Source organism: Hemibagrus wyckioides, linkage group LG24, assembly GCF_019097595.1.
Source record: "Hemibagrus wyckioides isolate EC202008001 linkage group LG24, SWU_Hwy_1.0, whole genome shotgun sequence".
Taxonomy (NCBI): domain Eukaryota; kingdom Metazoa; phylum Chordata; class Actinopteri; order Siluriformes; family Bagridae; genus Hemibagrus; species Hemibagrus wyckioides.
The window spans coordinates 14151594-14167512 of record NC_080733.1 but is presented as its reverse complement, the minus strand read 5'-3'; the positions used below and the strand labels follow the sequence as shown (position 1 = coordinate 14167512).

Genomic DNA, 15919 nt, shown 5'->3' with positions numbered 1-15919 from the left:
CGAGCCACGCTGCCGTAAAATCCAGAGATCGCTTACAGTTTTTACGACAGTTTGGGAAACAGCGCCGCTTATGCTAAAATCACACGAATAGCTTGTTTGTTTACTGTATGTTCCTAACCCTGTATATTTTAGTGTTTTTGGAACTTGTGCTAACAATTTTATTAATTATTTAGCTTCACCTGTCATACACTGTATGTTGCAATTGGTTAGAAAAGTTATATATTGTTATATACACTAACTAGGCATAACATTATGACCACCTGCCTAACATTGTGTTGGTCCCCTTTTTGCTGGCAAACACAACAAACTGTGATGCACTGTGTATTCTGAGACCTTTCTATCAGAACCAGCATTAACTTCTTCAGCAATTTTGAGCAACAGTAGCTCGTGTGTTGGATCTGACCACACGGGCCAGCCTTCAATGTCAGCCTTCAGCCTTCCCTATGTCAAAGAGCCTTGACCGCCCATGACCCTGTCACCGGTTCACCACTGTTCCTTCCTTGGACCACTTTTGATAGATACTGACCACTGCAGACCGGGAACACCCCACAAGAGCTGCTGCAGTTTTGGAGATGCTCTGATCCAGTGGTCTAGCCATCACAATTTGTCCTTCATCAAACTCGCTCAAATCCTTACACTTGTCCATTTTTTCTGTTTCTAACACATCAACTTTGAGGACAAAATGTTCACTTGATGCCTAATATATCCCACCCACTAAGAGGTGCCATGATGAGGAGATCATCAGTGTTACTCACTTCACCTCTCATTGCTCATAATGTTATGCCTGATCAGTGTATTTTATGTATTATGGAAATGTCTTCATGTAATTATGCTACAATATCATATCACCCACACAAATTGTAATTGTTATTTAATACAACTAATAAAAAATTATTTATTAGGATTAACTATAATGATATACACATTTGCCTCACACCAACAGGAGTGGAGTGTTCATGTTCTTTCCGAGCTTCAGGGATTTCTCCTGGTACTCTGGTTTCTTCCCCTGGTCCAAAGACCTTGCTATGGTACACACCATAGCGTGTGAATGGATGTATGGGTTGCCACCCCATCCAGGTTGTACCCCATCTTGTCCTCCAGGTCCCCACAACCCTGCGTAGGTTAAGTGGATGCATGGATGGATATAACCATAAAAGATCCAGCTTAGACGGAGTAGATACCAGCTGCCCAAGCTATATACTGCCCACACATGCCATCCTCAACATCCTTGCCAGCTGGTAAGTACTGGTTTCTGACTTTGTTTCCATCACCAAACCAGTGAGACTGCAATCCCTTTATTTGTCAGTGGTTAATTATATCATTTGTGTGTATGTTGTTGTTAATCCATATATTAGAATAGCTACTTAACATTAACTTTGTCTCTGCACAAGCCTTCTCTCTCTCTCTCTCTCTCTCTCTTTCTTGAGTTCAGGATAAGGAGAGTATAGTTTCTGTACTGAAGGACTAATTTTGTTGCTTTTTTCTAACGACAGCTAATGGTTAGCGCTTGCTTTTTTGTACATATTCATTTATGTACATCAGCAGCCTTTGTATACAGCATGATAATAGCTTATATTTAACCAAAAGTCAATTATCGTCAGCAGAAAAGCTGAGTTATATGTATTACAGTGTTAAAATAAAAGAAAGAAGATAGAAGAAATGTCTATGAATGGACCAGCCGTTGTCCATGTTTTATATTCTTTTCGACAGCAAAGCATGTGAACACGGCATGCCCGTAATTACCACTTCAGAAGTAGGATCATTCCGATATCACATGAAGGCAGCACTGGGCCAGAGGTGTCCAGTCTTATCAGAAAAGATCAGTGTGAATTCAAGTTTTTATTCCAGTCAAGCAGAAGTTACACTTCATACCATTTTCAAAGCCAAGATGGAATCAGGTGTCTCCTGGTGGATTGGAATGATGGATCCTTTATGGAGAAGATTGGACACTCCTGTTTTAGACAAAGACTCAGGTGAAGGGTTAATAATTCCTCTAATTCAAATGGTCATGCTTTTGGCACAAAGCAAACAGTCTAGAGTGCTAAATAAATATTAATACTTTTACAACTACACAGTTATTATCGTTCCAGATTATTATTATTATTGTTACTCCTCCTCCTCCTGTTCCTCCTCCTACTACTCCTCCTCAGCTTAGTGTTTAGATCATTGGACTACTGATCAGAAGGTCTTCTATTCAAATCCCAGTTCCACCAAGCTGCCAGCTGCTGGGCCCCTGAGCATGGCCCTTAACCCTCACTAGCTCAGTGGTATAAAATAAAATGAGATAAATTGTAAGTCGCTGTGGATAAGAGCGTCTGCCAAAATGCCTGAGATGTAAATGTACTTAATAAAAAGATGCAAACAACCTCAAATAAGCATCAAGTTTTCAGACCAGATATTTATTGTAAAACATGTTCAAAATTGGAGAGAGAGAGAAAAAAAAAGACAAAAAAAAAAAAAAAATCATGGCTTTTATTTTTCCAAAATAGACACACAAGTTCATTACAATACCACAGTGTTTTGTCGGCGTTGCTCGTGAAAAACAATCCGACAATTTATTATCAAAAATCACGAAATTCTTCCAAAACAGGAGAGATCACACCGAACAGGATGAGACGAGGATTTTTAAAATAAAAATAATAATAATTAAATGGTGAAAAGATAAATTTGGCTGCCCCACCCCCACCCCGATTCTTCGACCTTGGAGTCACATTAATACTGGATTCTGCCTGGGTGCAACACCACTGCTTATACTATGTACAAAAAATATTTCCGTGTCGATACAAAAGTCAGACTCTGGTGCCAACACGATGCTATTGCTTCAGAAATACAACAAGAAGTAGTTGTAACATGTAAACAAATACTAGCTTTTGGTCTTAAATTCGATCGCTTTTTATTGGGACTTCGGTATCTGGGTTTAAAAACGGAACGACGACATATTGCCAAAGTATCAGGAGTGTTAGGCGTTTAATACTCACGGCTTTCTTTAAAGCCCAGTACATAAAGGACGGCAGTGAAAATTCACCCCGGGTTTATTATGATCTTCCACCTTCCCACACACACACACACACACACACACGCACACACACTCTTAAAAAGCAAAGGTACATATCCTTTGCATACATAATCAACACCCTGTTTGGATGGAAAGCTACTTGAGCATAAACACTCTCCAAGACAAATCAATACAGCATCAAAAATATCTTTAAACAAGCCAAAGTCAGACTTTTACATATGATCCACAGAAGTTCATAGTACAAATGAGGAAAGTGGATTTTTTTTTTATTTAAACACACACATTTTTAAACACAGCTTCAGTGAGGAAACACCACAAAAAAAAAAAAAAAAAAAAAAACAGAAGTGGAGTTTCTTTAAGGTGCAACAGTTTTGGTTTGCCACCAGGGGGCAGGAGTGGTCTTTTTGATTCCTCAAAGCAACAACAAACAGCGAGTACTTTTAGGACACCAGTGAAAGTATGGCTCAAAATTGGGCAGGTCTGGGAGCGAACGGAAACGGTCACGCGTCTGGGCCGAGCTGCACGCTGATGTTTGCTGGGCTCAGGTGCTCCATGTAGGATTCCTCTTGCAGGCTGCAGGCAGAGTGCCTGTTCTCCTTGGGGCTGTGATTAGAGGCGGGGCTCGATGCCCGGTTGGTCACGCCCAGCGCGTTGCTGACCTGCTCGAAGGAACGAGAGAAGGCGGCGCTGGCCGTGCGCGACAGGCTCAGCGCACCCCCTTTAGGCACTGATTGGCTGGAGGTGAGAGTGAGGCGCTTGAGTGAGAGCAGCTCCAGGTTCTCGCTCATGGCCCGACCGCACGACTGCTTGCGTGAGACCTCCCCTTCTTTCTCCTTCTCTCTCTCTTTGTCCTTGCTGGATTTGCTGCCCGTCAGGCGCCGCAGGCCCTTGCCAGCTGTTTTCCCGATGCTCGGCGTGACGTTGCTGCTGCTCACCACAATGATCGGGGGGCTGCCCTCCTTCACGGCGGCCTGGGTGCAGATTCCCTCGTCCACCTCCGAGATCTCCATCAGCTCTTCCGGGGAACCCAGATCCACTGCGTCTGTAACAGAGAAGGAGGGAGTCAGCTTTCTGTTTATGAAGGATTTCATTTACTGTAGCGGTGTGTCGAGCTGACTGGACTTGTCTTAAAATTCTGCCACTTGAGAGAATAATTACACACCCAAGGAGCCTCACCGGGTTTCATTGTAGAAGGTACAAGTCACTACACCTTACTCCTCAGACACACCTCAATAATCAGCAGATGTATTCAAAGTACCCCTGAACATGTTGGTATAAAAGTGAAGAGCTCTAAAGAAGCCCATGCTTTACTAGGAATAGTTCTTTTGGTGTTTGGAGTAATGATGTGGTTTAATTGAAGCCCAATTGGGAAATTATCATCAATAAAAATCATTGCACAAGGCTTTCTAGAATAGCAAAGGTTACTGTAGCTGCACTGAACAAGAGTCTCAGCTTTAAATGGAAAAATTGAGCTTTATGTTAAATGTGAACTCAAAAGTTTATGGACAAAGCCTAAGAAGAATTAACCTTTCCTTTTTTTTTTATAAATAGTTCAGAGGTACTTCATAGAAATCAGTTTTAAGGTGATTAATTGCAGATAGGTTTCATTTTCATATTCAAACAACACAAATACAATCCTTAGTTCAACATCATGAAATTACAAGTGTGCTTTGGGAAGGAAAGGGAAGGAAAAGTTAGGACAAGACACTATAAGGTAGGAAAAGGAAGAACAGGAAAAGAAAGGCGGTAAAAGGAAATGAAGGTACAGGACTGGAAAAAGACAGGAAAGAAATGGAAATATAAAGACAGGAAAGACAAGGAAATAAAAAGAAACAAAAGAAAGGGAAAGAAAAAAAAGGAAAGAAAAAGAAAGGAAAGAAAAGGAAATAAAAAGAAAGGAAAGAAATAGAAATAAAAAGACAGGAAAGAAAAGGAAATAAAAAGAAAGGAAAGAAAAGGAAATAAAAAGACAGGAAAGAAAAGGAAATAAAAAGACAGGAAAGAAAAGGAAATAAAAAGACAGGAAAGAAAAGGAAATAAAAAGACAGGAAAGAAGAGAAAATAAAAAGGCAGGTAAAATGGAAATAAAAAGACAGGAAAGAAATAGAAATAAAAAGAGGAAAGTAATAGAAATAAAAAGACAGGAAAGAAATAGAAATAAAAAGACAAGAAAAGGAAATAAAACAGGACGGGAAAAGAAAGAATAAGACAGAACAAGATAAGAAAGGACAGGACAGGACAGGACAAGACAAAAAGGACTGGAAAAGACAAGAGGTAAAGGAAAGAACAGAAAAAGACAGGAAAGTAAAAGAGAAAAGCACATCACATCAGATGGTAGCAGACAGGAGACAGGACAGCTGGTCAGTCGTGTTAGACTGGTTATGAAATCTGCAGAAGGTTTGTGAGCACCTAACCCAAGTGTTGCTTTAAACAGGCTGCAGTCGTATCTGGAGCTGCCCCGGGTATTACAGCCCGTCTACAGAGCGACTGTTTCCCATAGCAACCCAGCAGTCAAGCGTTGCGGCGAAATTACTTTTCACAGGCTGTTTTTTTAGTTGCAGTAAGGAGAGAGGTGTAATTTTCTAACTTGTGAAGTTGTTAGTCGGCTCGGGGAGCCCAACTGCGCAAGAGGTGATGGAGAGAGAGAGAGGGAGAGAGAGAATGCAGAGGGCTGCTGATGGAGATGAAGGATGGGAAATGGTGAAGCAGATCATGGAGGCTGGACGTGTTGCAAGGATTAGGAAAAGATTGAAGTCCTGAGGTAGAAGGTAGCCTTGATCCTCACAAGGAAATCTCACCATACTATTTCAAGAGCACCAACAAATTCATTATGTAAACTGTTCAACTTCATTAAAGGTGAGTTTGTATAGGGTAAAAGTATCTTCATCATAAAATTGTGGGTTTTTAATAAAGCATTGGTTCTATTTAGAACTATGGAATAAGTCTTGTTTTTTATTTTTATAGTTTTTATTTCATTTCTCTTGACCCACAAATTAGCTCCGCCCCCAACTGACCAAATCAGAGCTGCAAACTTTTGCCTCTTTAGCTAAAAAAAAAGGCATCTTGGGTAGAATATACTCGTTCTCCATGGAGGTGAGAGTGATTTGGTGGAAAATGGAGATTCTGTAGCTTGTTGTTGTTGCAGCTCACTTTACACACAGCAGTGAGCTCCAGATATTACAATCCACTGCTTTAAACGTCTAAAATTTGACTAGGTGCTTATGAGTTTGAATTTCCTTGTGCCATCTCCAGGCCACTCCATCATGCCGTGTTAAAGTGGGACAAGATTCGAACAGCTCCGCCCACACTGTACCTCTGGGCCTAAAGGGAGAGGGGAGGGATATCAGGTCACATTGTGTGTGGAGGGCCGAGGGGCTCTAGAACTGGAGCCTCCCTGTGGAGGGCGTCCCGTCCTCCACGTGCCTCCGCAGAGACTTCTGTCTCCTGACCTCTTGACCTTTAGGGTCCAGCCCCGGCTCAGCGGCGCCCCCCAGCATCTCGGCTTCGGTTCTGCCACGCAGCGCCTCACCGTTTGCCACCCGCTCGCCGCTCACCCCCGTAACGCTAATGGTGGGGATGGGCCCGAGCGGAGTCGAGTCTGGAGAGTCTATACTGTTCTCTTGAGACTCTGAATGGGATGACAGTGACACACACACACCCACACACACGCATACAGATATAGAGACATAAATGGATATATGACTGAAATGAAAATAAAATTAAAATAATTGACCAGACACAAAGTAAACATATCAGAAGAAACCATAAACAAAATAAGAAAATGGCAAAAGGATGATATTTAGGAGATTCTAAAGCTCAACATCAGGGACCAATACACTGGTGTTCTATTCCACCGGTGGAATGGAAATGGACCTGTGGGACGTTTTCAATCAGTGTAAACAAATGAATGATTTTCTGTCTGCAGGTCTGATGTAAAATGAGTCAGGACTCTGTTGGCTTTCATTGCACACACACACCCCTTGAGTCACAGTTCAAGCTTTTCAATTTAAGAATATACTTGAAGGAAGAAAGTGCTGCATGTGATGGGACTCTTAATTGCAGCTTTCTGTGCTGCAGGCTGCTGAGACGGTTTACAGAAACACAGAGCTGTAATTACTTCAGTGCTTCGTTGTGGACGTGAGGAGGACAGGCTCTAATAGCAGTCTGCTAACAGCTGCCTGTACCAGATCACACAGCTCCACACAGCTACATCTGCAGGCTGCTTACAGCCAGGAAGCCTCGCTAACTCGCTAACCACAGAAGTAGATAATGATGGCAGGAGGAAAAAAAAAGATGACAAATGAAAGTGTCGATGAGATCCGTGGCAATACGAGGTAGGAGATATGACCAAGACAGACAAGTGTGGAATGCAATTGACCGACTAATCGCTGCCGGGATCTCAGGTGGGCTGGATAGATGACGATAGATGCTGTTCCCCCTCTGTCTTCATGTGTGTGTGTGTGTGTGTGTGTGTGTATAAAGTGTTAGAAGAGCATGAGGACTGTTCGCGCTGCCACAGTATGGAGCGCTCTTCTTCCTCACCGTGCCGTTTCCAGCGGTGGCCGCGGATGGACATACTGGTGACGGCGTTTCTGGAGATCCGTGAGGAAGTAGGTGTGATCTCCACCTGGATGGAGCGCGTGCCTTCCTTGTTGGACTTCAGAGCAGCACCATGGAGTGATGTCTTGATGGCGTTTCCCACCTTTTCAACACAAAAAACGGTGGTACGGAAATGTAACAAATCACAATAAACGATCTACATGAAGGACAAGACTGTGCTGTGATAGAACAATGTGTATGAACCTCATCTGAATAAACAGTTCCCGGGAAGTCTGGGAAAGGAAATGATAGCATTAGAGCAGGGGCGTCTAATCTTATCAGCAGTGTGGGTGCAGGCTTTCATCCCAATCAAGCACTGATTCCACATGATCAATCAGCTGGATTTAAATAGATGATAAGGTGTGGTTTCTGCTTGATTGGGATGAAAACCTGCACCCACAACAGGCCTTTCTAGATAAAATTGAATACAGCAGGCTAAACACTGTTGCGGAGCCAAATGCTTTGAAAGGAAATCTGATCAGAAAAGGATTAAGACTAAGACTAGGTAAAGTCACACTCTCCGAACGATACATTTGTTTTGTATTTAGTTTGCATTAATGCTCTAATCTAGCTTATTAACTCATAATACATGGAGTATACACACAGCATACGTCTATAAAACATTTTGCATTTAGCATCCACACTGCTGCTCCGTCATTAAGGATTTCAGGCAACAAAAACATGGGACTGGAGCTTTCAGTGGCCGTCTGAGGTAGCTAATAAACTGATTATTCATCCACCCTGCCATGATCGGCACAATATCCTTTATTATAAATACTGTGGAATAGCAACAACCCAACAACAAACAAAACAAAAAAAACCCAAATGCATTCAAAGAGGTACGTAATTAACAAGCACGGATGCAGATCTCTATAAAAAGACACAAAGTGAACCCACCAGCAAGACTTCTGGGTAAAGCTCCAGCTGAGCTCGATACAGGACGTCATCCAGAGCTTTGGAGCCCAAATCAGGCTCTCCGTTACACCTACAGAGTGACAGAAAAGGAAATCATTATAAAAAGGAATGCAAGTGTGAATCATAAAGGATCTGATCTACTGTGATGAAGACAAATTCTGGGAGGGGAAAAAAATGCAGCAGAACAAACAGGTCAGATCCGGTTTCTTAAGGGTCATTTTCAGATGATATGATCATTATGAAAACGCAGCTGATGAATTCTATCATCTGATTTTTCTAATAGCAGATCAGAAAACACGAGTTTTGAGAAGAACAGAAGAGTCACTCACAGAGCGAAGTGAATGCCCGTGATCAGCTGCACTAGGAACTCTGACGTTACCATCATCCTGCTGTTGATGCCTTTATACCTCCGGACCTGCTGCCTCGGATAGCCACAGATACACACTCTGCAGAGATGACGAGACATGTGAGATCATTACATGAGGGACTGCAGTTCTAACATCACTATAACACTGGATGCGTGAAATGTTTCAAAATTGGCAATAGTATTAGTAGTACTATTAATGCCTTATACACTATATTGTCAAAAGTTTTGGGACACACTGAATCAATGAATTCAGGTGTTGTTTTTCAGGGGTTGGGCTCGGCCCCTTAGTTCCAGTGAAAGGAACTCTTAACTCTTCAGCATACCAAGACATTTTGGACAATTTCATGCTCCCAACTTTGTGGGAACGGTTTGGGGATGACCCCTTCCTGTTCCAACATGACTGCACACCAGTGCACAAAGCAAGGTCCATAAAGACATGGATGTGAGAGTTTGGTGTGAAGGAACTTAACTGGCCTGCACAGAGTCCTGACCCCAACCTGATAGAACACCTCTGGGATGAATTAGAGCAGAGACTGAGAGCCAGACCAAAGAAATTAAGGGGCCAAGCCCAGACGAGGATAGGTTCCCTTTTGAGTTTCTTCTTGATGTCGTATCAAGGAATATTTCCTCACCACCATCACCTCTGACTTGCTCATTATGCAGAAATTGATAAATCTACACATTTAAAATATAGAGCATGAATGTATATTTTTTTCTGTAAAGTGGCCATGTCCAGTGTTAAATGTTCGCTATACAAATAAATCTGAACTAAATGTAAAGAAAGCAGTGACTTCTCCTAGTTTGAAAAACTACATAAAGAACATTTATAATATAATGAATATAAATAAAATAATAACAATTACAATTATAAAAAAATAAAATAAAATAATACATTTATAATAATAATAATAATAATAAATTAAAAAATAAATAAATAAAATACTATTCTAAGAAAATAAATTATAAAAAATAATAAATAAGACAGAAAATATGAAATAATATACAATTAAATAAAATTAAAATATGAGAGATGAATACATGAGAATCAACGACAAAGGAAGACTAATCATACAAGTGCATTAATATATAATTTCATTTTTCACTCAAGAGTACACAAACCTTCATGCTCAGATTTGAAATTTCTTTCCATTTGTCTTTCATGACATTTTTTAAAAGAACCTGTTCAACAGACTCACGTGTCCCGTCATGAGACATCTACAGAGGAGATTTATCGAGACCTTTGTCCGGCTGTGTGTTACTCCTGAGCGGAGGAGTGTGAGGTGATTTCTGCTCTCGCTGCACTAGATCTGACTGCTCAGGACTCGGTGTGCTCAACGCTTAGCTGTGCAATGCTAATTAAGCATGTGGGCTGAGGGTGGGAAAGACTAGCGGCGGCCCTCAGACTGGCTCGCGGGAGCACACAGGGAGCTTGGAGTCGTTCCCAGGTTTAAGTGGATAAAGAGAGGATTTATCTGTGGTGGCACTTCCGAGGGTTCACCGCTCAACCTGAAGCCGTACGATCACAAATGCTCTTTTGTAAGGGGATAATCTTTCTATATTTTGTTGTTTACTTATCTAGACATGAATTATCCTTACGTTCTCAAAAAAAAAAAGAGATACAACAGTTAGTTCTGGTCCACTAATCTGATTGGTTTAAGCAGAAAAAGTGCCTTCATGTGTCCTCTAACAGCGCTGGGGAGTTTCAGTGTGTTTATCATGCCACTCCACCAGGTAATATTCCACTTCCTAATTCAAAACCATTACTACAGTAGAGCTAGCAGCATCATCATCATCATCATCATCATCATCATCAGAGGACATGGCAATAGATACTTCTCATAAATATAACAAAATAAAATATGAAGCTTATCGGATAAAGATGACTAATTTTACCAGAAGCACCTTTACAGTTCAACTGTCCAGTTATATAACCAGTGCTACAAAGTGAGCATGGCTTGCTCGGGTTCTCTCTCCACTAGCGGGGCAAAAAATTACCAGAACATTCAGCCAAATCGTGTCCGATATGTCAATTAATCAATATTAATTTCTAGTATATTGAACTCAATGTTATACTGATGTGGTTATGTGGTCAAACATTCATATAATATTATAAATATTCATCTAATAGTATAAACCAAGTCTTGAGACTGTTTAATTTAACCCTTAATTGCCAGCTTTTATATCTTCAGTAAGTATCTGTGACCTGAACTTGTGAGATGTATTACAGCTCAAGGACCACAGTTAAGGCTTTCCTTCCATTCACAGGCATGCAAATCCGGGAGACCGGAAACGCCAGCTCAGTGTTAAAGCCTCGCGTTTCGCTGCATTCCATCTTAATACGGATTAAGTTCAAGGCTGTTGAACTTTGCCCAGGGAATTCTAATTCGTTTTGTGAAGAGGTGTGACCGCTAGAAGAACGACAGGTCATGGCATGACCTTTTCAGGAAAGCCAAGACGGAGGAAGCACTGATTATAGTGGTGCTGCACTGTCTTATACAACACAGCTTTTAAAAATAAATAAATAAATAAATAAATAAAATCAGCATCAGAAGAGAAGCTGTCCAGTTCGTGGTACCGCTGTGTCCAGGAACATTTTTGATATTTATTTGTTAGATTTTTATCCAGGATGTGCGGATAAAAAAAGTGATGTCATATAGGGTTTTGTCAGATATGAAGAAATTTTGACACACACAAAGGGTTTAGTACCTATGGTTACGAGTGTGCAAATTGTGTGTGTGTGTGTGTGTGTGTGTGTGTCTAACCTGGAGCTGAGCTGACACAGAGACTGGAGGGAAGAACTGTTCATGTAGCTCAGAGCAGCGTTATAACAAAGCAGCAGGAACGTCAGCACTTCAAACCTGAGATAGGAATAATCATCATCATCATTATCTTCATCATCAATCTTCAAAACAATACATTCTTTTATATTCCTCCAGCCATCTGAACATAACTAGCTAAAGATAGCGGCTTGGCTGAATATCTATTCTGCATTGTGGTCTTACACTAATGTGCATTGCGCACACACACACACACACACACTCTGAGGCCTGCGTTAACAATCCTCATTGATGTGTGAATAATAGATGGAGTGAATGAATGCGCTGAATGTTTGATGAGCAGCTCCACCTGTTCTGCGCTGTGAACGTCTCTCTCTGGAGGTGCGGTCCACTGTAAACAACTCGACTAAGCCCGTGATTGGCTAGGGCTCCTTCGGTTAGGGCCATGGAGCCGATGGCAGAAGGCTATGAGAGTGACAAGAGGGGAGGTTAGGGGAAAGATAGATAAAGAGAGATGAAGAAGTAAAGCTCTCTGAACCGACCTCATGGTACACTGATGGTTTGGATAAGGAGGGGACGGTGAAGGTTAACACTTTGCTTTGACCATCTTTATCGACTATTTCCTGAAACACAAAGAGATATTACAAAATCAGTGAAAATGTGAAAATACACAAGGCAAGCAAATGTGTACCTAAAATTACCAGATTATTTGCTTAAAAAACCCTGTACATTTTATTACACACGCTTTAACACTTGTTATAATGATGATATGATGATCAGGATACACCAGGACTGTACTTAGCAGAACTGTTACTATAGAAACAAGAAACGATAACGTATTAGAACGAGCGCACATATATGAACATACGATTCGACTTGAAACCAAAACTACCGTATAAAATAATGACCGATCAGATTCAAGAATCTTTGTCTAGGTTTCCTTTAAGTTGGCCTTAATTCGTTATTCTCGGTCACTTCTAAATTATATCCGTTCTCCCAAGACAAACAAATGATACAAGTTTCAATCCATTCGGTTTTCAATGAGATTCCAGCATCATGGAGGCTTTCGAGAGCCCTGATGAAACTGCTAATGTTTTACAATCCCCAAACAATGCATCTTTGTGTTTGAATCCAGCAGAGGAAACGCTCCCCTCGGGGACAGAGTAAGCCTTTATGGTCAGGCAGCGTGAAAGCACAGAGGCCAATATTTCCACAGACAGAAAACTAACAGCATTTGTGTGTCTGTGTGAGTTTTAGAGATAGTATCTGTAATATTCCACGAGCTGAGGAAATGTGTGTGTGTGTGTGAGTGAGATCTGTCTGTAGGAGAAAGGCTGATGGGAGCGGCATTCCCGTTATCCGTATTAAGGCTTTATCTGACATGAGGCTGCAGGTTACTTCAGGGCACGGGGGCGACTGTGGAGTCAATAACGTCAGGATGATTAAACGCCTCCTGACGCTGTGGATGGTGCTTGATTGGCAGTTGACCTACTCCGTTATTCAGAGGCCCGGGGAGAAGAGAAGGCAGGGGAGCGGGTATAAAAAGGCTCCAGACAGAGACGCAGAGATCCTCCTTCTGGGTATTCCCTTTCCCGACTAATGCAGACTGGTCTATAAAAAACTTTATCCTTGAATCTAATCAGCTACACTTAGGTCTTGTTTTAATGTCTGTTCGGCTTAGACCGAGGTGATCGTAATACAACTATAATTATGTTAGGGCTTACAGAGATGTGAGTTACATGCTGGTGGTGAGGATTTAATATTGAAACTGTGCATATCCATATTCCAGTCACTCTTACTTCACGATTGCAGAAATAAACGCAGAGCCAAAGCAAGCTTTGGATGACAACACCACAACTCCATCCAAGCTAAAGTAGTCATGGCGACATCCCTAGCATCAGCCCAGATTGGAATTTTCACCATAAAAATCATACAGACGTTTATACTGAGATGTGCGCCGTCTTTACTAACCAGATTGTAGATGCCGAGAAGAAGAGCCTCGATGCAGCCGCTGTGGTGAGGGTTGCGTCCGGCGCTCACAGACAGGTAACTCCACACCAGCTCAGGCAGGAACTGCAGGGTGAAGCGCTGAAGACGAGCCTCTCCGCTCCGGTAGAACTCGAACAGCTGGTGACACACCGGCTCTAGGAGCTGAGAAACAGAGACAGCAGGGAATTACACGTCTGACTCACACCAACAAGAAAATGTCGGGTTGTTTCTAGCTCTGTATTCACTGGACGACTGTAGAGATATTAAAATTAACACCTGTGAACTTTTTTACTGCATTGTTTTCCTCCACATGTTGGCTCACTAGATAATGCTCTGCTATCAGACTGCAGGGGGCAACTGCTGCTCATGACAGTTTCACAGATAAACACACTTGAAGGAAAGCCCTCTTATTCATACAGGGGCTGTATGATTGGTGAGTGCTGCTTTGATTGATATGAGAGAGAGAGAGAGAGAGAGAGAGAGAGGGAGAGAGGGAGAGAGAGAGACACACAGAATGTGTAACACCCTCAATTCTAACAAAAGGCTGAATGCTTTCCACTCTTGTCTCACTCTGAAGCTTCGCCTACATTTTTTTCCAGTAGAAACATAAAATGTGATGTTCATACTGGAACCTGTGACAATTCACATCGTCTTCCATCTTCCCACGTAGATATAAGATGCAAGATCTCACATATACAGTGAAATGAAGGCTTCTGACACTTGATATAGTTCATTAGATGATTGTAAACCTGAATAAACAGAATCCTGGGATACGTTATGTGACGTTTTACACACTGCTCATACTTTCCCTGGGATTAATAGTTCATCCCGGCTCTTCATAATCTGACGTTTCACACTGTATCTTCCTAAACCCTGGCCTAAACCTTCTTCTTATACCACCATGACTGCATAAATACAGCTCACGTCTGCTTTAAATAACGGTTCATCTCGTGATTTTGTGTAAGTGAGGAAAAAAATTCAGGTCTGCTTTTTGATAAAAAAGTAATAGAAAGATATATATACATTTTTGGTAAATTAGTCCAGGCATATCACAGATATCAGAAATCCAAATTCCTCTAATCTTTCACTGTGATTCATTTCCTCCTTGCTCCAGCACACACTCCGGTCATGTTCTGCGTTTTGCCGTCTGATGCTACCAAGACGTTTTTGTTTTCACGTGACGTGAGGGACACGCTGTTTAGTTTCTGATAGGGTGTCTGTTGCTAAGCTATTCTAAATTACAAGCCTGAAGTTTTTTTACACGTTTAGAAGGATGATAATGCGGGGGATAACACAGCGGACCGATAAACTGTGCATGTAAATAAACTAAACTAAAAAAGAAATAAACAAGAAATGAAAATAAATAGAAACAATACTGATGTAGAAACAGGACAGAATAAGAAAAATGTGCAGTTGTGTTACATGTAGTAACAATAAAAAAAAAAGGAACTTAATTATTGGGCAACAAAATACATAACCGTCCATTTATCCTGTTCTAAAATCTAGCTTGGTGATATTATAAGAAGCACATGACAGTTATGTGCAACACTAGACTTCCTTTTTTTGTTTCTTTAAAATCGGCACATATCCCTTAGTCATGATAAATGTAAAAGCCCCTGCACACGCGCACACACATACAAGCTGTAATCTTTTCCTCTCACCGACAGCTATGAGACCTCCTAACTTCATTCCTCACTCAGACCCATAACTGCAGCCCACATTAAAGTCCCATCATGACACCCTTCTGCAATTCCCGGCAAATCATCCCAGAGCCTTGGGATTGGTCTCACACATGGTTTACAGCGTGCTACATTTTAATATCAGGACACGTTTAGCACTCATTAGCACAGACAGCGATTAGTAACGAGATGTGTGTTCACAGTTTAGCGTCTCTAAGCAAGGCTAGTCGTGCGTACACGTCCTTGTTTCCCTTCCGTCACTCGCGGTTTGTTTCCCCATTAGTCTCGGATCCAATTAGTATTACATTATCGTGGGGTGAAAAAGTAGCAGCCTGAGTACCAGTTAACTGAAAGCACTATACACTATACTGGAAAACAACGGTCATTATTGGGACTTCTGAATGAAATGGACACGATAATGTGCATCCTCATGAGACGCAGTTACAAGAGATGACAACATGGAGGGAAAAATTAGGCAAAATTGTGTTTTCCGTCCTAGACATAAATCCTGAACACATCTTTCAGGATATCTTCCAGCAAGCTAAGAGTGATATCCTAATGCTGAATTACTGGGTAG

General features: G+C 41.5%; 1 protein-coding gene across 5 annotated transcripts in view; it reads right to left on the bottom strand.

Moving 5' to 3' along the window:
* Nucleotides 1-2378: 2378 nt before the first annotated feature.
* hycc1 (hyccin PI4KA lipid kinase complex subunit 1) overlaps nucleotides 2379-15919 on the bottom strand; it is a 38508-nt gene continuing 24967 nt past the window's right edge. For 4 of the 5 annotated variants that reach the window (XM_058377919.1, XM_058377918.1, XM_058377920.1 and 1 more), the window contains exons 4-11: nucleotides 13646-13825; nucleotides 12217-12297; nucleotides 12024-12139; nucleotides 11660-11755; nucleotides 8860-8976; nucleotides 8513-8600; nucleotides 7559-7718; nucleotides 2379-4058 (exon numbers count right to left, since the gene is read on the bottom strand). In XM_058377919.1, the coding sequence (XP_058233902.1) occupies nucleotides 3517-4058; nucleotides 7559-7718; nucleotides 8513-8600; nucleotides 8860-8976; nucleotides 11660-11755; nucleotides 12024-12139; nucleotides 12217-12297; nucleotides 13646-13825 (1380 nt within the window). In that variant the 3' untranslated portion in view covers nucleotides 2379-3516. Of the gene's footprint in view, nucleotides 4059-6329; nucleotides 6645-7558; nucleotides 7719-8512; nucleotides 8601-8859; nucleotides 8977-11659; nucleotides 11756-12023; nucleotides 12140-12216; nucleotides 12298-13645; nucleotides 13826-15919 lie in introns of all 5 variants that reach the window. The other variant, XR_009203453.1, reaches the window with a different exon arrangement.